At 29.5% G+C, this 23,774-nt stretch overlaps 2 protein-coding genes across 3 annotated transcripts; one reads left to right on the forward strand and one right to left on the reverse strand.

The window, feature by feature from the left end:
* The first annotated feature begins 4,029 nt into the window (after nt 1–4,029).
* LOC107439486 (uncharacterized) lies at nt 4,030–10,115 on the forward strand. The gene is made up of 2 exons (XM_016052116.4): nt 4,030–4,195; nt 7,754–10,115. Exons 1-2 carry the CDS (start codon nt 4,192–4,194, stop codon nt 8,245–8,247), a joined length of 498 nt encoding a protein of 165 aa, XP_015907602.2. The 5' UTR covers nt 4,030–4,191; the 3' UTR covers nt 8,248–10,115.
* Nucleotides 10,116–10,820: 705 nt separating this feature from the next.
* On the reverse strand, nt 10,821–21,846 carry LOC107439472 (uncharacterized). 2 transcript variants are annotated; one of them, XM_016052098.3, is made up of 7 exons: nt 21,680–21,846; nt 19,849–19,959; nt 17,960–18,026; nt 15,946–16,044; nt 14,370–14,456; nt 13,838–13,891; nt 10,821–10,959 (listed from the first exon to the last, which is right to left on the reverse strand). In XM_016052098.3, exons 1-7 carry the CDS (start codon nt 21,700–21,702, stop codon nt 10,924–10,926), a joined length of 477 nt encoding a protein of 158 aa, XP_015907584.2. In that variant the 5' UTR covers nt 21,703–21,846; the 3' UTR covers nt 10,821–10,923. The 2 variants fall into 2 exon arrangements, with proteins under 2 accessions (XP_015907584.2, XP_015907592.2); XM_016052106.3 differs by lacking the exon at nt 13,838–13,891 and having other exon boundaries at nt 21,680–21,845.
* Between the last annotated feature and the right edge of the window lie 1,928 nt (nt 21,847–23,774).

Below are 23,774 nucleotides of genomic sequence, written 5' to 3' on the forward strand. Positions count from 1 at the left end.
AAATAATAAAGATTAATGAAAAGAGAAGGAAAATTATTAAAATAAAATATTTTTTAAAAATATTTTTTTCTAATAATTAACTTTTCTTTTCATTAACCTTTATTATATAATTTTGCATGTTTTCTCTATATCTTTAACTATAACCAGGGTATTTTTCTATTTATATAGTTACATTAACGTTAAGGATTATAAATACTTAACAGAAGGATATATCGTTACGTATTATTAATATTCATTTTGTTAGGTTGTCTTACGTAATAATTTAAGTAGTGTTGCGTAGTTAGTTACACATTAAATATTTATTTAGAATAACTTACTATTTTTATAGAAATGAAATTTTGATTACGAAGTAATTATTCAGATTTTATTTTATCCTTACTAAAATGGCTAAAGAAATTTCAAGCATCGACGGTGTTATGATGCCGCATACTGTCATATTAATTATTGATGACGGTACTTGTCTTTTTCGGACAATAGCATATATATTATACACAAGTTTTGGCACGAGAGGTGAACGAGGAAGTAGTACTGAACATAATGAAGCATTGGGATGAGTTTTCTATCTTGTCTCACAACAGAGATGGAGATAATTTTAATACTTTTTGTTGCTTTCTGTGCTGAAGTATCAGGGACTCATACTTACAGTGGTTTGTGTGCTTTGATGGCTGTCGGACAGATTTTAAATTATTTCTAAAATTCAATTCATAAAGAACTTTGACGATAGAGCGGAAATCTCTTGAAAGTAAGTAAAATTGAAGTAAAGTCGCATGCAACAGCTAGGCACAGAAAAAGATTGCTAATCGGGTGTTAGAATTGGAGGCGGGGTTGATAAATCAGAATATTTAATTCTGTGTTATGAATTCGTTTATAATTAAAGTTCATATCTATTACAAGTTAAATTTAAAAAAATCTAAGAAATATTCAATTATTGAGATGTAATATAAATTTGATACATCAATTTTGATGCATCAAATTTTAAATTTTTTTTCTTTGTGATTTGATGTATCAGTTTAGATAGATCAATTTGAAGTTATGAATTATAATATTCCATCCTCTAATTTTGATCTGTTCCTGATTAAAATATTTTCATAACTTTTACAGTTTAACCCCTACCCAACTCCCAATATATTGGACAACAAACTTTTACGATTGTCCAATATTTGTTCAATATAATTACGATTGACAACAAACTTTTACATTTAAAAGACAGGGTGAGTAGCCAAATTATTCAACAAAAAATAAGCACTTTTCAAGCACTCAGAAGATATTTTTAAGCACTTTAAAAAAAATATCATAACTGGGCAGGGCTGGAAAGTTTTTGACAATTGACAGTTTTATCTTGTTTTAACCATCATGTAAAAAAAAAAAAAAAAAAAAAACTTTTGGCATTGTTTTTGACAATTGTTAAAAATCATGAAGTATTGAATCATATTAAACGAATGGCGTTTTCATGCGCTACTGACTGACAATACGCCGAAATAGATTGGGGTTGAATGAATTGTGAAAACGTTGAATAGACCAATGTGAACTGCGTCTTTTTGCATAATTTGCAGCTAAAATCAACATGGGAAAGGAAAAATCTTATTTTGAAAAAGGGAAAATTAAGCACTTTTTAAAAACACCCAATGAAAAAAGCACCTTTAAGGGCTTTTAAAAAACGAAAATCGAAAATATTTGACCTTTAAGCACTTTTTAAAAATGCGACGCACCCTGAATGATAACATTTTAAGAATATTTTTTTCTGTCTGTGTGCCGTTACAAAGCGATTGTCTATACAAAAATACAATTGGATTCAACCCTAATTGGTAGGAGTTTTTAATTACAATGAAAAATCATAATGTTATAAATTCAAGTAACTATTCAGTAAGTTTTATGGCGTATAATGTCTTATTATGGAGATTTCGCAAATTTACATTAGCTTCCGTGCGCTCCCGGACTTAAGTAATTGTGCATGCTCACTTCTAGTGCGATACATCAGGTCGGGTAAAACGCGCATGCGCAAAGTATCAAACTTATGATAGGGAAAATAAAGAGATTTTGCAAAAATCCTTTGGTTAAAAACGCTAACGTAGTAGAATATCATTTTAAGTTTGACCGCGAAATCAAAGCAAGCATTTACAGTGAACGTAGACGACAAAGCTGTGGCATACGATTCAAGATGCTTTACTCAGCGTAACAATGTGGTTCTGTGAACAGAAAAATTTGGTTGATTTTGGAGAATTCAGCGATAAAGAATGCAGCTTATTATTTAGATGTGCGGCCGAAGATCGCTGCATGAGGTCTACGTCCCGCTGTGGACTGATCGTTAAGACACGGTTCCCAGCAGATCACCGAAGTCAAGCATCACTGGCTGCGATCAGTGTGCGGGTGGGTGACCACTTGGATCAGTCTGCGTAGGGACCGAGGGTGTGCGGTATTGGTCCTCGTTAAACTGTCCTACCATAAAGTGCTTGACATCGCGAGTAGGTCGTCGGGCTACCGAAGCGGGAGTGCCATCCCCTCTGCAGAGGATCAAAATTGTGATGGCATGCCTTCGGATCATCCTCAGGGATGTTTCCCAGACCGTCGTCAATAGCCCATTGTGGGCCGGGGTAGCCTGGTCGGTAGGACGCTGGGCCCATATCCAAGAGGTCGTGGGTTCGATCCTCGCCGGCCGAAGACTCCCCGTGTAGTAAATGGTGACTGATACACGTTAAATCTGTCGAGTCTCTAAGTCCTCCATGTTCCCACAACAAATCAATACCTCTGGGGGTACTGATCCAGGAGTTTCCTTGTCTTCTGGATTGGTTCGAAATTACAAGGCTACGGAGTTGAACGTAAGTAGTCGTAAACCCATGAAATTGGGTCGGCTGTTCAACGACGGTTATAAAATAAAATAAAATAGCCCATTGTGCAGCTCTAGTGCGACGTAAATGAACTACAACAACAACAACAGCATGAGGTCCACAAATAACCGTAACTTATAGTAGTTTGCTTTAAACTACAAAGGTAAGTTAGTAGTTATATATATCACGATTCATTTCTAAACTTTATCAATACCTTTCTTCAAATTTGCATTCCATGTCTAAGTTTTTGTTGGAAGTTTCGCTTAAACAGAAAACAACATTTAACAGCTATAAACAGGGTGCTTGTAGCTTTGTCTTTGTAGCGTTCATTAGGCCAACATTGCGTAAAGATATGTAGCATCTAAAATTCACGCTAGCATGAGCAAGTGCTCGAAATCTTGCGTACAGGAGAGTACGGACGCTAACGTAAAAGTCCGAATTCTCCCTATTATTCGAGTCTAGTGGATTTTGTTTTATAAACAAATTGTACAGAAATACATTATAAAATTATCCTACATACAAAAAAAAAAATACTAAAATTTCACAATTTATTAATTTTGTTCTGTAATAAAAATAAATTAACTAGTTAAGGAATTTAATACAGCAACCCATGTCTATGGGCCCATACGCCAAATGTAAGATGCCTCATCGCCTTGACAGAACCCAGCCCAGTCCGAGAACCAAGCAATACGCAGACACCGGGCAAGGCCCCGAGTCACGCAAGAAGGAAATGCACCATAGTTACGATCGAGAGCAAAGGAGGCCCGACTAAGACCAAGGAGCAAACTTCTGGTCCAAAACCTGATGAGCGGCAGCGCCGAACACCCTGCAGACGCAGTCAAAACTGGATCGAAAGCAGGAAGACTGTAAAACTGATTCAAATAAATTAACTAGTTAAAGTTAATTTATTTGAATCAGTTTCAAAAATATTTTATTGCATTTATGTGTTTACTTTCTTCTTGGCTACTTAGAAAAAAAATCGTATTTTCTGCCGTTACTTAAAGCTTGGACCACAGGAGGTCCCCGATATTAGACCAAGAAATCAACAGTTTTTTTTTAAGCCACGATAAAAAGAAAATTATGAAGTTGCCTTCAAATTATTAAAACATTTTGAACTTTATCAAAATTTTGATACACAAAAGTATCGATTTATCGGAATAAAAAAAAAAGATGCTTTTATTTTAACGTCTCTGGAAATAGATTATCCGTTACCCCAGCTACAGAGATAAGGTCTGCTGTCTACTTTTATTATTTTTTTGAAACTCTTCATCCTGTATACAATGACGCCTTTCCACATTGCGTTGTGAATTAAAATACTAAATATGTTGATTACATAATTAAATTTTTAAAGAAAATACGTATTAAAATGGGTAAGTTTTCATTTTAATTAGTAATATATCCATTTAATAAGCGTGTAAACTGTTAATCTTTTATTGATATTTAAAAGTTGACATTATCGAGTTTCGTTTTATCAGCACGTGTAGGCAATTATAAAACAAAGGGTTATTTCGAAAGATTTTTTTTTCTAAAAAAAGGTGCCAATGTGGAAAAGACTAATAAAAATAATTGCCCATGTGAAATATCAAATGATGTAAGCAAGCAGAGAATAAGCTGAGCAAAATCGTGATGAATCGTGAAATAACTATTTTTTGAGTATCGTGTATATAAATGCGTGTCCTTTTCATAAATTATTCAATTCATTAATTCTTTTTATCTTTGCTATTTTATTCATTATTGGCTACCTATTATAGTCGTTCTAATTCATTTACTTTCATATAATAAAAATAACTATAATTTTAAATTAATAATGACTTATTGATTGCATATAAATGTAATTAGGTATTTCAAAACGCATTACTCGTTTAAAAAGACATTGTTAATCATGGAATCCCATGTGACACTTATAAGGGATCTTAGGGTTGGGGGAAAACACCTTTTGGGAACATTCAGCGTTACGATTAAAGTTACAAAATTGCAATTTAAAATTAATGAATAAAATTTCTTTATAATGTCTTAAAATCCTTAATATTTCTACAAAACTGGTAACAATGATTTAATCTATGTAAGGACTCGCTAAAGTGACAGCAAAACAGAATTTTGACGAAGGGAAATTGGTGACGCTAACACTAACGAAATGAATGTTTTAAAATTTTTTAGAAACAACTCGTTTTGCACGAGGAAATATGATTGCTAAGTATTTATTGACAGGAGATTCAAGATCGGAGGCAAACTCATGTTTTTTTTTCCGTAGGAGTAGAAGAGAATTTTCGTAGATGGAGTAGAATATAGGAGCCATTTAAACAAAAAGAAAATATCTACTAAATGATTAGTTGAAATTGATCAATCTCAATTCAACTAAACAATTTTATTACGCAAAATAGGTACGAATTTAGAAATTCAGAGCATCTAGGCGCAGAACTGTCAGGAAGTCTGCAAAACACGCAACTTTTTATTAAATATGCATCTTGTTTACGTACAAAATGATCTTTAAATAACTAATAACGCAAGAAAGTTCACATAATAAAAGAATTTAAATTTAAATTTTTTTTAACTTCGAAATTGCAAGAAGAATATCATTAAGAAAAAAAAATATTCTGATCCTCCTACTCTTCAGGACCGTTCAAATATCCTGTAAGAATATTCTCGACATCTCCCTTGTGCCCCCAAAAGCCGCGATGGCACAGGTGATACAGAGTTCGAATCCCAGCAATGACTGGTCAATACGAATTCCGAATCCAGCTTGCACCGACCACAGTGCTGACGTAAAAATTCCTCAGAGGTAGACGGATCACGGGTAAGAGTCCCCTTGCCGTGAGGCTTACCATGGAAGGTTTTCCTCGTCAAGCAACGCAAATGCGGGTTAGTTCCATCAAAAAGTCCTCCATGAAGGCAAAATTTCTCTCAAACAAGGAGTTCTCTTGTCCTCCGGATTGGGTTCAAAATTACAAGGATAAGGAGTTGAAAATCAGTAGTCGTAAACCCAAAATTGGGTCTGCAGTTCAACGACGGTCGTAAAAAAAAAAATCCCCCTCTGTCAGCAAAAATAAGCAAGTCACACGCCCCTCATACTTGCGTAAGAAAGTTGCAACACCCATCCCTGATTTTTGCGCCAACTTCGACATTTATTTCAGTAATATAAGTGTTTGGGATTTAATTGAAATAAGAAAAAAATTTAACTTTGCATCAAACAAAGTTTACGTTTTGATCAATTTTATAAAATTTTTAGAAGAATATTCTTTACGAATCTTTAGTGTTTTAATTTTCTGTTCAAAACTGTCGACCCCTGAAATTCCTTTGAAGACATTTTTTCTTTCCCTGAATGTAACGTTTGAATTTTTTTTACATTTTATTTGTTTTGTTACTTTTTAAGTTTGCTTTCTAAGAAAATTTTGAAAATAAGGGCATTCATTAAGCTACCAATTAGGTTTAAAAACACAACAATGTTTCAAAATATGGATTTTTTATTATTATTGAAATAAGATGAAAAACATGTGCATGTTTTACTAACAATTAAATAATTGAGTAACCAAGGTAATTTGAAAAAGGGACAAGTTCTAAAAAGAGAACACGGCTGACAGGCCTCGTGTAAATGGGGTGAAAGCAGTGGTTCAAAAAACTACATTATTTTTGTAGTTTACTATAACTACAACTACTTTGTTACAAGTGTAATTAACTACAACTACTTTGTTACAAATGTAGTTAAATACAACAACCTTTTTTTTTTTAAATGTAGTGACTACAAACTTCTATAGAATTGTAGTAACTACTTAACTTACTTTAAGAAGACGAACTTTGCTGGAGAACTTGATTTACATCTCTGTTCAAAATGTTTTCGAATAAGAAATTGGTTTACATTAAATATAAGGGAATAATTACGAATTATTTATTCATGTTTACATAAGCCAGTTTGTCATTCAAAAAAAAAAAAAATTCTTTTTTCGAATTCGTTCATTTGACCTTTAACTTTTTATGCCTTTTTCCGACAGTCAATATTTAAAGGCGAAACTATCAAATACTAGCAATTTTTCAATTGTTTAATGCTCTTATATTTCCTCTAAGAAATTAAGTACATCAAAAATACTTTCCCTTCCTTTGAAATAACATTCATGTTTCATGAGTGTGCATTCGAATGAAAGTCCGACCACTGCGAGTAAAACTAACTCTTGAGCAATAAGGATTGAATTTCAGAATTTTAGAATGAATCTGATTATCAAGTCAAAAGTTATGATTNAAAGTTCAAGGTATTGGACACTTTAAGACAGTTTAACCCAGTTTAGGACAGTTTTAAACAGTTAAGGACAGTTTTACCCAGTTTAAGACAGTAAAACCCATGTGTCCTGTCCAAAACCAGTTTAGGACGTCCAAAACCCCAACCCTGTCAAAAATACTTTCCCTTCCTTTGAAATAACATCCATGTTTCATGAGTGTGCATTCGAATGAAAGTGTGGCCGAAGTGATTAATTATTAATTTTTCGTAATGGCTAGTTTGTATATAAGTTACACCTGATTTTAAATACGTAATTTCTACTAACGCTCAGCTGCAGCCATAGGGTCATTTTTATTACATCCATTGACGGATCTGGCAAAGATTTGTACCCATCAAATTCGAAAAATTAATTGCGTTAGGGCTGTCTTACTATTCCTAACTAAAGTTAAAAGTAGTTACCAGGATAGCTACAAACTACTGTTTTTTTTGGGTTGCACTACTCACTACACTACAAGAAAAGTAACGACTACAGTAGTTTCATTACTTGTAATGAGCTACTTCCGACCACTGTGAGTAAAACTAACTCTTGAGCAATAAGGATTGAATTTTAGAATGAATCTGATTATTAAGTCAAAAGTTATGATTGGTAAAACTTCTTTTTATGAAACCCATATCCATTCTTGTTTGATTCCTATACTAATTTCTTTTTCTTTTCACACAGATATACTGTCTGAAACAGCAGTACTTTTCTCATCGTTTTACAACCCTACCAACTACTCAAAACTGATTTGGGACAATGAAACCAAACACATCTTTAAAGATGAGCTTGTACAACAGAAATACCCTTTCTTTCTTCTTGGTTGGGTGTTTTTCGGAGCATTTATGACTGGATTCTTTATCCATATTTTTTACGCGTTCGTCATCAGGCGAGTCTTTCTAGATGACAATGACTGGGACAGCACAGATGGGCATTTCAACCCTGCTTACGTTGATGACGAATCACGACCTCCGGAGAATGACCATCCTCCTGATTACGACTCCGTAATGTCCGCAGCTAGTGCTAATGAAGTCACTCGAAATCAGCGTTTCGTGGACTTCTTGCGTCAATTAGTGCCAAAGAAGGAGACAGTTAAAGAAGATACTCATTCAGAAGAAAGCCCTCCCAGTTATTCTTCAGCTCTTGCTAATTTGCAATGCGAGATAAGCAGTTCATAAACATGTTGAACTTAATTTATTTATATTTTACATGAATAAGCCGTGATATTATTTGAAAAATGTGAACTATGTTAAATAGACGTGTTAAGTTACATTTAAAATATAAACTTCCGGGCCAAAAGTGTCCGGACACCCAGTAATATGGACTTAGAACGTCCTGAAGTACATATTAATATGATGTTGGCGCCCTTTTTGCATCGACGACAGCCTGGACACATATGCACCTGATTTTCCACCAGTTTGTGATAAGTGGCCATAGGAATTGACTTCCAGTATTCCATCACAGCTTAAGTGAGTGCTTGTGGTGAGGATGGTTGATTTGGCTGGCTACGTAATCTGAGACTTTAATTCGTCCCAAAGGTGTTCTATAGGATTTAGATTGGGGCTCTGAGATGGTCAGTTCCGTTTTGGAATACCCATATCGTCAAACCATGTCTGTGCAAGCCTCGGTGTGTAAATGGAGCAGTTATCCCGATGGAAGAGAAATGGGCCATCCCCGAAATATTGCCATAGAGTTGGGAGTGCAGCATTGTACAGAATGCCCACACACATCTCAGAGTTCATGTTTCCAACCACAGGAATGAACGGATCCAGTCCATCCAATGAGAAACACCCCCACACCATTATGGTTCCACCACCGTAACAACTGGGTGACCGGATACTTTTGACTCACTAAATATTAGAATATGTTGAAAAAGTTGAAGTACATTAAATACACTAGTGAAAGCAAGAAAAAGTTGTTAACTATAATGATTAAGTAGTCTGCAAAATCTTATAACTCTAAATTGATATCTTCTGCTGTCTCAATAAGTCAAAAGTTAAAATTTGACATCAAATTCATAAGATATAGATTTCGTTACAATATGCTTAAAAATTACCATTTCATAATAAGAACAGTTATACACAACTTTAGAATTGAGTACTTTTTTTAATTTTATAACCAGCACCCAATTCTGAGTTCATGACCATCAGTGTTCAATTCTGAAGCCATGTAATTTTAAGCCTGATCCAGAAGAAAAGAGAACTCTTGGATCAAACTAGCCTTTGCGGACATTTTGACGGTAGTAACTCGAATTTGTATAACAGGGGAGAAAAAAATTAAACAGCCCACGGTTAACCTGACGACAAGGAGATTCTTACCCATAACCCATCTACCACTGAGGATATTTTAAGTCAGCACTGTGGTTCGGTGTTAGCCAGAAGCAGACCCAACCGCTCTCAGGATTTGAAACGGCGTCACCTCATTGGGAGGTGCACACTATATGCCCAGAGACACAGAATTAGTTACTTGTAACTAATCAAATAGTTGTGTCTAAGTACGTGATTTTGCTGGTCTGTTAACATAACAACTTTAAAGCTTTGGCTTATTATCACAATGAATTAATTTTCAGATTAGATTCGGTTGAATATCTGCAAGTGCTGTCGTGCGTGTGTGTCAAACTTGATTGGCTGACCCCCGTGTGACATTGCTCGCAAGAATCCAATTATAACTTAATATTTTGTGCCACAGCAACAGCAACAAAAGTTTGGATTGATTCATTGTAAATAGAGAATTGTATTTTCTGTATTGGTATTTTCAGTCACCTCGATGGATCAATCCACACTTGTTGAAACAACAGAAGAAAATAAGCTTGGTCTCCAAAGTTCTACACAGATGTATTTATTAAAGCTAGATTAATAAACATTTGTTTCACAGACGGCGCCAAGTATGTAAAGACTTGTAAGTTTAAAAGTGAAACTAAGATGAACTTCTAAGAAACTTTTTAGATTGTTAAATAATTAGTATTGCGCTTGTCGCATTTTGCTAGTGTTCAGTGGCCATTTTTTAAAACATATAGCCCCTTAATAAAAAATTCTTTACACTTCTAGATTAAGTCATGACTTTTGAAGCATTCTAAAAATGTGGTAAACATTATAAGGCTCAATATTGAAAAAACAAACTTGAAATAAAGGAATATTCTGATTATAAAATATTCATAGTAATTTCACATTTGTTAAAAAATTTAAAAATTCATTTGGGGTGCATTTTTGACTAAAAAATGGCAATTGGGTGGCAACTGGCAGACAATTTTTTAACCGCCACTCACTATATTTAGTTACTTTGTGGCTGGTAGCAGCAGCTCATTTTGCTCGATATGAGTAGGTTGTCCCTCAGACGAATAAAACATTTTCCATTCATGCTTATAAACATAAACAGATTTTTAATTTAAACTGTCCAATTCATAAGCATATCTGTGAGACGAATGTTTGCAAACTCAGGGTTAAGAAACAGTACTTTTTAGTGTCATTGCAAGGCGATCAACAAAATTTTAAACTTTTTGAATTTTAAGCCTTTTTAAAGAAATTTTCACACCTTTTGACTCATTAAGAATATCAATTCATAATTATAAAATTTTAAATATTTCTGCATGATGATTGTTGGCCATTCTTCCATATTACGATAAAGAGATTTCAAACGCTTCCATTTTTTTTATCCATCCCATTAAATATGCTAATTATATAGTTCAGATATTTCTAGTACCCCCCTCCCATTCTTTTATATTACGCTGAGATTTTTCAAAAAATGAAGCACGTTTAAATGAATTTTTTTTTTATTTTTCAATATATTTTGCGATAAAGGAATATAATATTTGTAAGGCGAAAATATAGTACAAATGGGGTATTGGAAATCACATATTAAACTTTTTCTTCTTCATCATCAGACTCAGAACCCTACAAAAAAAAAAATAATAATAATAATAATAAATACAAAGTTTTAAATACCATGCATTAGATTTTAAGTAGGATCAGTCACAATTATTAACATAAAGCTTGCTTAGTATGTTGTTATTGTTAGAAATAAAAGCTTAGTTTACACAATTAGAAAAAAAAAAATTTGTAAGATAAGACACAATTTTCAAGAAAATAAAAAGTGTTTATTTTTCAACTTGCACAAATAATAAGAAACCTTTTTCTTATGAAAAATTAATAGATCTCTTCTTATGAAGTTAAGTTTAATAACTTGTGAAACAAAATACTAAATTGATGTTATTCAATTGACCATTTAAGTGCAAAACTACAATGAAAAAAATCATTATCATGAAATGACTTTAGTCACTCACATTTTAACTCTTTAAAGACCCAAGCAGTGGAAATTTTACTACCGTTAACATCCTCAGCTTTTCAGAAGAGAAAATTCACAAATGAACTCACCCACTTTGTTGGGGGTTCTCTTTAGTCATTTGCTTCTCAGCAGGTCATTTGCTCCCCCACGTCACTAATAAATCAAAGGCGTGCTCTACTTGTCAGTGAAACTTCATGGCATTCAAACTGACAATCGGCTTGCTTATTTTTTCCCCTTGGAACGTTTTTCTGGTTAAATATTCAAAAGCAGGAATTAAGTAAATAATGAGATTTTTTTTTCCATATCTTCCTTTTATTTATACATAAATTTTTTGTTATTTTATTTATTTTTTAAATTTGGGGTTATTTTTTCTTAAAACAGATTATCTTCAAATGCCTATATCATGCAAAAATAGAAGAAAAAAATCCTCTTGAAAATGTGTCGAAAATTCAGTAACAAGAACAATTTTTTTAGTTATTTTTTGTTTCAGTTAATATTAACTAAATTCACGCTTTTTTTTTTTTNAATATCAGTGATTAACAGAAAGCATTATACAACGTTGGCTTTATCCAAATTTTTTTCAGTAATTTCGGTATTTATGATGGTGCACTTTTAATTATATAACAAATTTGCGTTTGGTAGTCAACAGTTAACACATTGCAATTTTATTAAAAAGATATTTGTTTTAGTGGACGCGGGGATTTCAAAAATAAATTCCCAAAAGCCCGCCATTCCCGAATTTTTAATAAATAAATGAAAAGGTCCATCTCAACAAATCTGTTACAAATTAAGAGGATTTTGTGTTTCTCTAAAACCACAGGGGGAAATGTTTCTAAATAAAGCGTGAAGTTCGCACACCTCTTTCCTTTTGACTGTCAATGAGTTCCTATGCATCACTGTCAAGCAGCTCACCTCCTCCCAATCACTACTACCCATTCACCCTTCAGAGTTCCCCACTGACCCCAGACGGTCGTTAAGTAGTCCGGACTTCTTCAGGCCACTTGGTCTTTAAAGAGTTAAATGAAAAAAAAATGTAAATAATACCACATGACTTCAGCATTGTAAATAAAAAACTGTAAATTACTTCAGTAACCCTCAATGTAAGTGAGAAACTTACACTAACAGCACATGACTTAACACCAAATTTTCAATGTAGTGGGGTTACTAACAACAACTGAATTTAGTAATCACCAATGCAAATGGGAATACTACAACTAACAAAAAATGACTTCAGTATTCATGAAAGTAAATGGAAATACTAACAACAAATGACTTTAGTAGCCTCCAATATAAATGGGAAGGATATAACCTCGGCAGCATAATTTAAAATGCAAATATAAAAATCATCTTCATGAATTTAAATTTGTCAGTGTTCCTAACACAGTCAGACAGACTTATTATAGTAAAAAATAGACTTAATGTAACATACAATAAAATTAGCAAATATAAGGTAGATAAAAATTATACACAAAATAAATATTGTTAAAGACTTATTATTTGAATTAAAGCTCTTATACACCTTTAAATGTATTTAATAAAGGAATAATTGATAGTCTATATAAAAAAGTCTATAGATTTTAGAACTTATTTCTTAAATTTTTTTGTCTTATAAACTCTTTATTTTAAAAAAATTCTAGTTAATTAAAGAATATTATTTGGAAATTTTGAAAGAAAGTCATCAATTTTCTTTTGCTTATGTATCTGAAAATTGGCAAAAAAAGTTTTAGGAGCCTGAAATAAGTAGTAATTATGCAAGTTTAGGAGCTAAAAATAAATTTGCAGTTTTTCCTCTCAGAAATATTTTGAACTTAATTTTTAAATCTGAAAAGAAAAGCAATAGTTCCCTTAATAAAAAATATTTCCTTGAAGTTTTTATATAATTTTATAAACATAATAAACATAAACACATTAAAAAGGCAACAAAAAAAACTTTTAATAAATTTTTATCTATTTATATTAATTGATTAAAAATTGAGCATCAGAAAATATCTTTTAGAATTTGTAAAAAAATATTGAATTTTAATGCACCTCAAATGGATTTTTTTTTTTTTAAATTTCGGGTATTTCAATTAAAAAATTGACATTTTCTATGATGATAAAATTGACTTTTACATGTTCTCCTTTTCTATGGTTACTTTTGTAACCTGGATGCATTATAAAAAATCTAATAAAAAATCATCATAAATAAATAATAAAACTAATAACTTGAATTAAAAAATTAGTTTAAAATTAATTACAAAGAACATTTTAACTAACAGATAATGGAGATAGTTAACAATAGATTGGAATATTTAATTTTATATTCCAAAACGGATATTAAAAAATAAATAATGTTTCAGTTGATATTAACAGTTTTAGATGCAGATTTAAGTCAGTGTTATTATGTTAGTCAGATTAGTTGATATGCAATCATAAAAAAAAGCATCCTAAATTAAAAAGAAATGTTAGAAACAAGCAGCGGTTAGTTAAACAACTCTAACCACTCACCAAATCATTTAAATCATTACTTGTTGATTGTAAACCACTCATTCTTTTCATCATCTAAAACAAAAATATGTTATCCTTTACTTGTATATGACCCAATCTCATGATTTTGGCTAATTTACACTTGGAAATAGCTCTAGAAGTTTTTATTTTATTAACATTAACAATTTATTATTAAAAAAAAAACTTATGATTTACTTTTCTGGAGTAATAATATGCTGTTAATATTGCATGTCAATTTTTTTCTTATTCTATAAGATAATATTAAAAGTAATAATTTATTCATTCAATTGCCTAATAGGAAAACTTATTTGAAAAAACTATTGAATGTAATTGAACATACAAATTAGAAATGCTGTCATAAAATTATATTTTTTAAAATATTGTACATAAAAAAGAATTTTAATTTTTTTAAATGAATAAAAAAAAAACTTTATGATTTTAATTCACAAAATAAAATAAAATTCATTTAGTACTTGAGTAATTCATAATAATCTCAATGTTAAACATATGTGTACAAAAAAACTAAACCCACCTCTTCAAAATCTGATTCATCATTTAAATCTATATCTGAATCATCTTCATCTCTCCAGCGATTAAAGTCTATTTTTAACCATGGATACTGAAAATACAAAAGAAATAATTAACTAAATTGCTTAAAGAAATATTCAGTAAATGTGAGTTGCAACAGCTATTCACAATAGCAAATGGAATTATTATTACAGCAAGCTTGATGATATAAACGAATACACAGAATTTAATGTTAAAATAGCAATAAAAAAGAATGCAACTAAAGTACAATTGCATTAAAATTCAAACAAGTTAAAAACAAAAATGTCTTGAATTTTCACAAGTTTTTGCAAGATGCTTTTGACATGGTTGGTAAAGTAGAACATTGATTTTAATGATAAATTGTCAAGAAGAAAAATGAGGATATATGATCAACAAAAAGTGTATTTTTCGAAAAGTATCAGAGAATTCCTAAAAATAGCAAAGTGTTTCTTTACTTAAGAAGAAAATAACTCGGCCAGTGGTCTTCCACGTATAAAGAATTAAGATTGTAAGAAAAAAATTAAGTTGAAATGATGTTGTACAAGAAATAAAATAATTATCTCGATTTTTCCCATTTATGTATGATATTGCTCATTTAAACAGCAGGACAATTTATTTCCCTCAACATAAATTTGTCTTAATAGCTCATTTGATCAGATTTTCTTTTAGTTAGAAACACAAAATTAATAAATTTGGACATTTATAAGCACAAATGTTCATGTAAGAGGCAAGTTCTTGATGATATTTTTTTCTTTTTAAATCTCACCCACTTGCCACAAAAGAAAGAAAAAGGTTATTAAAATCAAATTAACTTTATGTAATAAGCAAAATAAATTTATTTGTATAAATCTAACTCAAATGCAAAAAAAAACATTTAACATTACAAGAAAGATATGGCCATACAAAAAGTTAAAAAAAAAAAAAACAATTTTAAAAATTAAAATTGATTTCAGACACTAACACTATCTTTATAATTAACAACATGAAATTCTGTGCAATATCTGAATCATTAATTTGAAGGAAATATGCACATAAAATATTATTATTATTTTTTTTTGGTGTGTGTTATAAAAAGATTAGAGTTGATATTTATTCAAACACTTTATTATAATAATTATTCCCAAACATTAAAACATATACCATATCTGTACAATCACTTAAAATAGAAGAAAAAAAGAAATTAAAATTTGAACTTGTACTCTAGAAGAAAATTACATTATTTTAACCTCAGTATCATTATACATCTTATAAGACACAAAGTATTTAAAATGTTTCAATGTTTAAATAAGTAAATAATAAATAAATAATGACTAAAAAATGAAATTTGAAATGATTTTAATGTTTTTAAAAAAAAGTTTTTTTTTTTTTTTTTTTTTTTTGAAATTCTGAATGTTTTTAAGACATTTACCATACAATTCATTGTGTTTGTTATAACTTATTACAGCATTAGATAGAAAAAATATGTGATTTTTATTGCATGCATTGAAACACGCGACAAAGAAATACAATAAAATTCACTCTAAACAAAGATTTTTAAAAAAATAATCTGGCATAGTTACTTTTTTGTTGTCTTTCAAAAGCTTGTTCCAGTAAGGGCCAGCTTCTACTTTCTTAAGAATAAAGTCAATGCCTCTGTCAGTCACTGAATATTTTGAAGTCTAGAATACAATTTATTAAATTATATGTTGATAAATCAATTCTATTCTTAATATTAAACAAACTGTTAGAAGAAAATTAAGACGAAGTTTATTTATATGCATGTGGTCAATAGCGTAAATATAAAATAATACAAGATTTACAAACAAAAAATCTAACAATGTAAAAAAGCAATGTGACAATGTAAACTAAGGAAAAGAGAAACAGACATGTTTGTAATAAATACAGACTTCTAGCAGTTTAGAAAAAAGAAACTTACTCCAGATAGAGAAAAGTTATCAAATGATATAGCTCATAAATAGAGAGAATTTGTGCAATGTAATAGGATTGCCATTAATGCTATTTGAGATTCATCGAACAAATTGCAGCATCACTGAGGGGTTGAAAATAAAATTAGTATTAACGTTAATGCGTAACATGTGCTCTTAAAAATATCTTATGTTTTTCGAACTCCTCAAAAAACTTAGTTTTTCAAATGGGGAAATCTGCAAGGAGATTAAGAGAATGTTCTTTGAACCCTCTTGGAGATCTGGATATTAAAAAGCCTGCAAACTAATTATACATTCTGAGCTCTTTTTAATTTTTTCTTTTCATACTTAGCTTTTTAGTTACTAGGTGCTTTTTTATAACTGTTTTTAAATAAGATAAAATCAAAATTTTAAAATTTGAAATATACAAAAATTAATTTCATTAAAAGTCTTACAGTGGCATATTTTTATTCCTCTATAAAAACTATTTATGAGCTATTCTCTCAACATACTGACCAGTTGATGATTATAACTTTATGATCTATCTTTATACGTCAAATCCAATCAAGTTTTCCAGCAAAATAATTATTTCCCTTATGTAAATATTCTGAATTAATTCAAAATGCATTTCTGACATTTACAAATTAGTTTTTTTAACTTGTAAGACACATTATACTTAAAATTACTACTAATTATAGGAAACTGTATCAAGGTGTCTAAAACCTGAACTTCTGAAAAGAGTTTAAACACCTAACTATCAAAATAAACTTATTGAACATAAAAAAAAAATAATAAAAATTACTACATTTATTAATATTTAATAGATTTCTGGAAAAAAAATTATATTAAAAGTACAGTATCAATTGAAAATTTATAATTCTCTGTATTTTTAAGACTAAACTGATAAATATATTAAATGTATAAATAGAATAAACTCAAATATACTATACAAACATACACTAAAATATGATTGAAAGCATTAAAAACGTATAGCACAGTGTATCAGCTTCATTACATTAAAATGGTTATCAATATTATTGGAAAGTTTCATCATAAACAACGATTAAAATGGGACAGTTAAAAACGGGACAAGTAATTTCAGCATTTTAATAAAATACAAAAAATAGAATCTTTAATACCGTTTAGATTGTTTTTCATTGTTATTTTTAGTCTATTTGAATTTAAAAAAATCCAGCAATATATCAGAAAAATGCTATGAATTAACTAAAAGCACAAGATAATTTTATTTAACAATTGTCATTACCATTATTTAAAATATATACATGTTATTTGGAATCTTTTACCTTATGTATACACATTACATCAAAATAAACTTTCAATTCAATTTATCTTACAGTTAAACGGGTCATATTTCAAAACAATAATTAAAGATTAAAATAAATCAATTTGATTTCTTTAAAAATAAGAAACAATCTAACTTTTACTCTAAGATGAGAATCAAGAAAATAATATCATTAAAAAAAAATTGATAAAATAAATAAAGTTAAAAAGGAATGAGTCACATTAAGAATAAGGGAAAATACAGAGTATATTTAAAGTTGAGTGTAACAAAGACTAGCCATTTATAATTCTAGAAAAAGCACAACCGTCAAACGTTAAAATACAGATAAAAAAATAAAGGGTTAAAATATACATTTAAAAAACTTACTTCCACATTTACATCCTTGAAAAAATGTAGTGTTGTTTCAAACTCTTGTCCTTCACCATTTCTAGCCCTAAAAATATTTTGAAAAATGGAAGACAAAACTTAATGGAAGAATACACTAAGCTTCAAGGTAAGTCAAGTATTTTTCATTTTGTTATTTTTTTACAGTAGCTTCAAAATTATACTTAAGTTTACTTCAATAATTAAAAGAAAAAAACTAAGGATTTTTTTACTTAAATGTCATCATAAACAGGACGAGTAATTAGATTTGTTCTCAGTATTACTTTTAGAGGCTAAATGAATTATAATTAATATGACTGATTTATGGTTTAATATATATATATATTTTTTTATTTGATAACTGAACCAAAGAACATTTTGTGTATTTGTTTAGTTAGAAAATAGTAAGAAACTAGATGCTAACTTAATCATGAGCCTGCAACCATATTAGGTTCATTCTTTCGCTGACAGGAGTAAGTAGTTTAAATTAAAAGTGCTAAAAAAAATATTAAAACTGTTAAAAAAGCTATTTTTGTTATTATGATTTTAATAACCATTTTTTTTCTTTACATTTTTTGAACTGTTTATAGTTTTAAAGTACATTAATCAAATACAAAAACATTGTATGGATCAAACAAAAAGTTTGCTTTTTAGGAAGCTTTTTTTTTTCTACACAAGAAATTTCATTCAAAAGTTAAAATATTTTTCATACTTTAGTTATTAACACTTAAACGATACCAAAAAATTATTGCAATAATTACTTAACTAAATTTTTTTTTACTTCTTATCATTTACTAAATACATGAAAAGATTCAATCTATTTAACTATTACAGTGTCCTCCCTAAGCCTTTTTAGAAAGTAGGCCTACTTTGCTTGCCCTCCTTACTCTTTTTGTAAAAATAAGCCACCATCCTTTATAAACACTGCCTTTTTATTATTTTCCCTTAAAAAAAATTAATTCATTGTTCAAATAACAAATACACATTGGTAAAATTATCTGTGTTTAAAGATTTAATTCTGATTACCAATATAAATATTTATTTTGGCAGGATTATTCTCAACTTGTTAAATTTTCATAAGTTTCTCCTTTTTCGGAAGGTATATTAATGAATTTTTTTAAGTGATTTTAAATTTCAAAATTATTTTTTTAAATACTTAAAACAAAGCCATCTTTAAATGTTCATTTGCTCATAATTTTCAGTTTAAATTACAGAAAAAGTTTTCAAGTTTATTTTTTATCAATAATCATTTCTTTTTAGTTTACTTTTCTTGAAAAAAAAAATTTTGCACAGTGATCATCTTTTAGCGTGCATTTAAATATTTTTATAAACTACATTTTTTTCCCTTATTTTAATAATGAGTGAAAATTACTTTTTGAGATACACACATGAAATAGTGTCAGAGATTAATTCAAATATTGCTGAGGGTCAAATTCAGTTATTACATAATATTACACATTTTGATAATTTTTTATGGTGTTAAGTGAGTGCCCTTTCAAAATTGCTCTTTTTTGTTAGGGAGCACCCTGCCTTTTTTTTTATTCTTAGGGAGTACTCTGTTATTCCACTCACTAATATGAGTCTTCTAATGCAATAAAGAGTCAAGGGCAAACATCAATAAAAGTGACATGGTCATTATCATACAATAATTTTATAACAATTATTTAATGCAAACTAAAAAAAAAAAAAACACTTCTTAGACAAAATTCAAAAAGATTTCAGCATAAACATCGCAAATTTATTTTTTTTGCTTTTCTATTTAATAATATAATTATAATTTAACTACACATAAACAGATTATGTAAACTATGCTTTTCTAAACTAGTATTCATCATAATTATAACTATTTAAACGGATCATTTTTGTCAAAGTTATTTTAATTATAAGTATACCTGAAATACAGTTTATCTGTATCCAATTTGATTTTAGGCTTCTTTGTATCTGTGACATGAAAGAAGACATAAACAAGATTTTTCCTTTCTGCCCATTGCACAGGTGGTGAACTGCAAGATTGAAAAAAAAAGAATAAAATATTACAAAATATTCAAATAATTTAAATCTAAATTTGCTAGGTCTCAAATGAAATGCAAACATACTATTTGTTTTTGTTGAACAAAACTATAAGGAAAAAATTAAAGTTCTTAAAATTTGTGAATTTTTTATTATCTGCGCACCTTTTCTATTACAATAAGGCCGAGTGTGCACTTTTGACTTTTTTGATACACCAAGAGTGTATCAGAAAATCATAAGTGGACACTTCAAAAATTATATTGTTACAAACTATGAGTAAAACTATTGACTCAAAACAATTAGCAACTGTTGTATGTAAGTTTAACAGAAGCTCTTGTTTTTAATTCTTTATTGAGAAATAATAGAATTTGATAGAGATAAATTTTTGTTTTCTAACAAAGCTTTATATTCCAGCAGTCAAACTTTGGGATTGTAGTCACAACCGTAATTCATCAAAACTGAACAAAATTGGTTGGGTGGAATAGTTGCGCAAAATCCAAAAATAAAATAGCAAGTGAAGACATCAGCAGTAAAAATGAAGAAGAGTAAGAATGGTGTTTAAGAGATTCAAAATGGTCTAATTTTATTAGGCCAGTTTGATACATTAGGAAAAGCCTAATTTTTTATAGCCATGAACATTAACTCTTCAATTTAATAAGAAGGAAAAATAATACTTTCTAATCTTCATTTTTTGTTTTTAAATATGATCGTGATGCATTTATTTAAGAGAATTTTTATTTCTGAAACAATATTAATATGTATTTTTTCATGAAATATATACTAATTTTAGAACTATACACAGTATACCCCACACTGGGAAAAAGTGGGTACATCAAAACATGCTCTTTTGAATGCATTACTGTAAGAAATCAATCAAACAAAATAGGTAAATTATGCTTCAGATTTAATCTATATAAATCCAATGTATTTAAAATACATCAAAATATTCAGAATAAATTTAATGGTTTGGTTTCAGAGCCTTCTTTAAAAAAAAGCTTGATTTTATACTTACCCCACCTGACCCTAGTTTACAAACAATGAAATTTATCAGAAAAATAATTATTATACTAACGTTAAAACAAACAAATAAATATATAGTAACATTTTAATATTAATGCACTATTGCAGTAAAGCCAAATTATTTTACACTAATAAAGACTGTTGTAATAAAATAATACTCAAACAAAAAATTTTCTGAACAGGTTTATTTCTTATTGAGATATTGTTAGCACACTATATTGCGGAAAATAGCATAATACGATTAGGCCTACTTTTTTTTTTCTTCTTTTTTTTTGTCACTTTTAATGCAGATCTACACGGAAAACATTAATGATTCAAATATTTCCTATGATGAAAGATACATACGAAGGAGGAACGATACGAATGAACAGATAAGCGAATTTAAGCGATTGTTTAATTTAAAACATGGCTTTTCAAAAACTTTTTAGCACAGTACATTAAAAAAATATAACCTCAAAAAGTCATAAACATCTCTGAATTTTAATGCGAAATTAAAAAAAAATGTAATTGCACTTCTAAAAAAAACACAATTTTTATAAGTTTATGAATTTTGAGAACTAAAAGAAAAGAAGAAAAAAAGTTTAACACTGCTAATTTAAACGAAACAATTCAAATAGAACTAAAGTGTTCTATTTAGAAACAAAGAGAAATATTATATAAAACAACTCTAGATATTATAAAGAGATACTTAACCGAATTTTTACTTCCTCTCCCATCTCTTAATTCTAGTGTTACACAAAGTAAGGAAAATACGGCACTGTATAAAAAAGGATGGTTTTCCTCTATTTTTAATCACTTTTCTGGAGCTTTCTCCCTTCTCCGCCGGCAAAAATAAACAAAAAACCAAATAACGCTTTACAGGCTTCCAGCTACCTATTTCTGTGCAAAATAATATCTAATATAAGCTTTCACACCAGAAACGAATATTTAAAATTGTCGTTGCTGTTAATTTACGTCGCACTAGAGCTGAACAATGGGCTATTGGCGACGGTCTGGGAAACATCCCGGAGGATGATCCGAAGACATGCCATCACAATTTTGGCATGCGGTTCATACACCTCCAAATGCCGTCATGGAAATATAAAAACCTGATTGGTGAAATATATTTTCCAGCAAAAAATTAACAATGTACTTGTACTCCCTTTCTCTCGATGGTGATCGGAGGTGCGGCAACCGCACAGTTACTTATGTAATCAACCATACATTGTCAACATAACATAACGTATGTGTCAAATAACACTAAGATAAATTAGTACAATATTTCAAACTTTTCTTAGATTTTTTTCCCATCAAACTTTACCTAAGATATATGGACACCATTTGGCAAAACGAAAAGTTGGTGTTTGTCATCCACAATAATTAGAAATATCTAAAAATTTTCCCTCAATATTTCAGATAAATAAAGAAAATTTTCTTGAATTACCATCGGTATAAATTCCTTAAAATTAAAGTTAAGGGATAAAATAATTAATCTTTTTGCAAATATTTAGTACATTTAATAATTTTTTTTCTCCTGTTTGAAATTTAGTGACTATGCGATTTAATTTACTTCCCCCCCCCCAAAAGTTGAACAACTGCGACATCAGTGGTTATTATTATATCATATTTTTATAAATTGGGAGAATCTATTCAATTCAAATTTTCGAAATTCAATTTAATTTTCACAACATTAAAAAGTTATGCTACATATTTGTTCATGTTGCAAACAATGAGGGGGGGAGTTTTAAACATTTAAAATAAACCCGGTTTTGAAAAAGAAATACGGAAAATTAAAATTTCCAAAACACTCGAATTTTTAAAAATGGAAGTTACTTTTCGTTTTTATCTTAAAATGAACTTCTGTTAGTTTTTCATTATTAACCTCGAGAGAAGTTCATAGATGTCTTTAACTTCTATGATTACAATGCCGTATGTAAACTTAAATATAATGAAAACATATTTAATTGTAAAGTAATATACTTTTGTTATGTTTTGTTGCACGTGAGATAACAAATTATTATTAAATATATGACTTGATTATTGTTTATATACAAACAAATATTCTAAAATCTATTTTTGACGCATAAATAATGGAGAATCTCTTTATAAAAGAAATTTAGTAAGTTTAAAAAAGTGAACGGTTTTATCTTTTTTTTTTTTTTAAATTTATTTCTGCGTTTAATTAAACGAAGAATAAAATATTTGATTTAAAATTTTGTGTTAAGTGGTTAAAAAGATGTTCTTTAGTTCCAGTTCCTCCCAAAATAAACCTTTGTTTCTAAATCTTGATACTTTCTAACAGGGCTCGAAAAAACTCAGAAATTTTACCCGACCCTGAGGACGTCTTGTCCAACAACGGACCCGTCCGCCTTTGAAATTAACCCGTCGCTTCTAAATAAATAAAAATGTTACTTTTTCTTATTTATTACAAACATTTATATAAATTACACAATGAATTAGTAGCTACTAGGATTACATTATACAGTAATAAAAGAAATACTAGGTTACTAATAGTAAAACCTAGTATTTTCTTTATGAAATAATTTATTTCTTATATGACAAAGGTCAAGTTATCTGGAATGTCAATTTATCCGAGGGTACTGCGTTTTTTAAATGAATCAAATATGACGTTTGCCAGTTTCACAATCATGCCTATGATTTACAGAGGTTTCTGCACAGAAATTCGAAAGGGGTTTTCCATTTAGGTGGATGTTCATAATTGCGTTTAACGCTTACGTAATGTGTTTTTTTGTAAGTTCATTGCTAAAAAGTCCCTTTCAACTGCTGCAGTACTCCCAGACGGAAAAAA

Source organism: Parasteatoda tepidariorum, chromosome 8, assembly GCF_043381705.1.
Source record: "Parasteatoda tepidariorum isolate YZ-2023 chromosome 8, CAS_Ptep_4.0, whole genome shotgun sequence".
NCBI classification, from domain to species: domain Eukaryota; kingdom Metazoa; phylum Arthropoda; class Arachnida; order Araneae; family Theridiidae; genus Parasteatoda; species Parasteatoda tepidariorum.

Excerpts from the sequence above, each read along its gene's own strand:
- LOC107439472 (XM_016052098.3), bottom strand. The coding sequence starts at position 21,702 with ATGGGAGAGGAAGTAAAAATTCG. Across the intron at positions 16,045-17,959 it reads TCAAGGATGTAAATGTGGAA|ACTTCAAAATATTCAGTGAC; the intron begins GTAAGTTTTTTA and ends ATTGTATTCTAG. Across the intron at positions 13,892-14,369 it reads ATGAATCAGATTTTGAAGAG|ATGATGAAAAGAATGAGTGG; the intron begins GTGGGTTTAGTT and ends TTTTTGTTTTAG.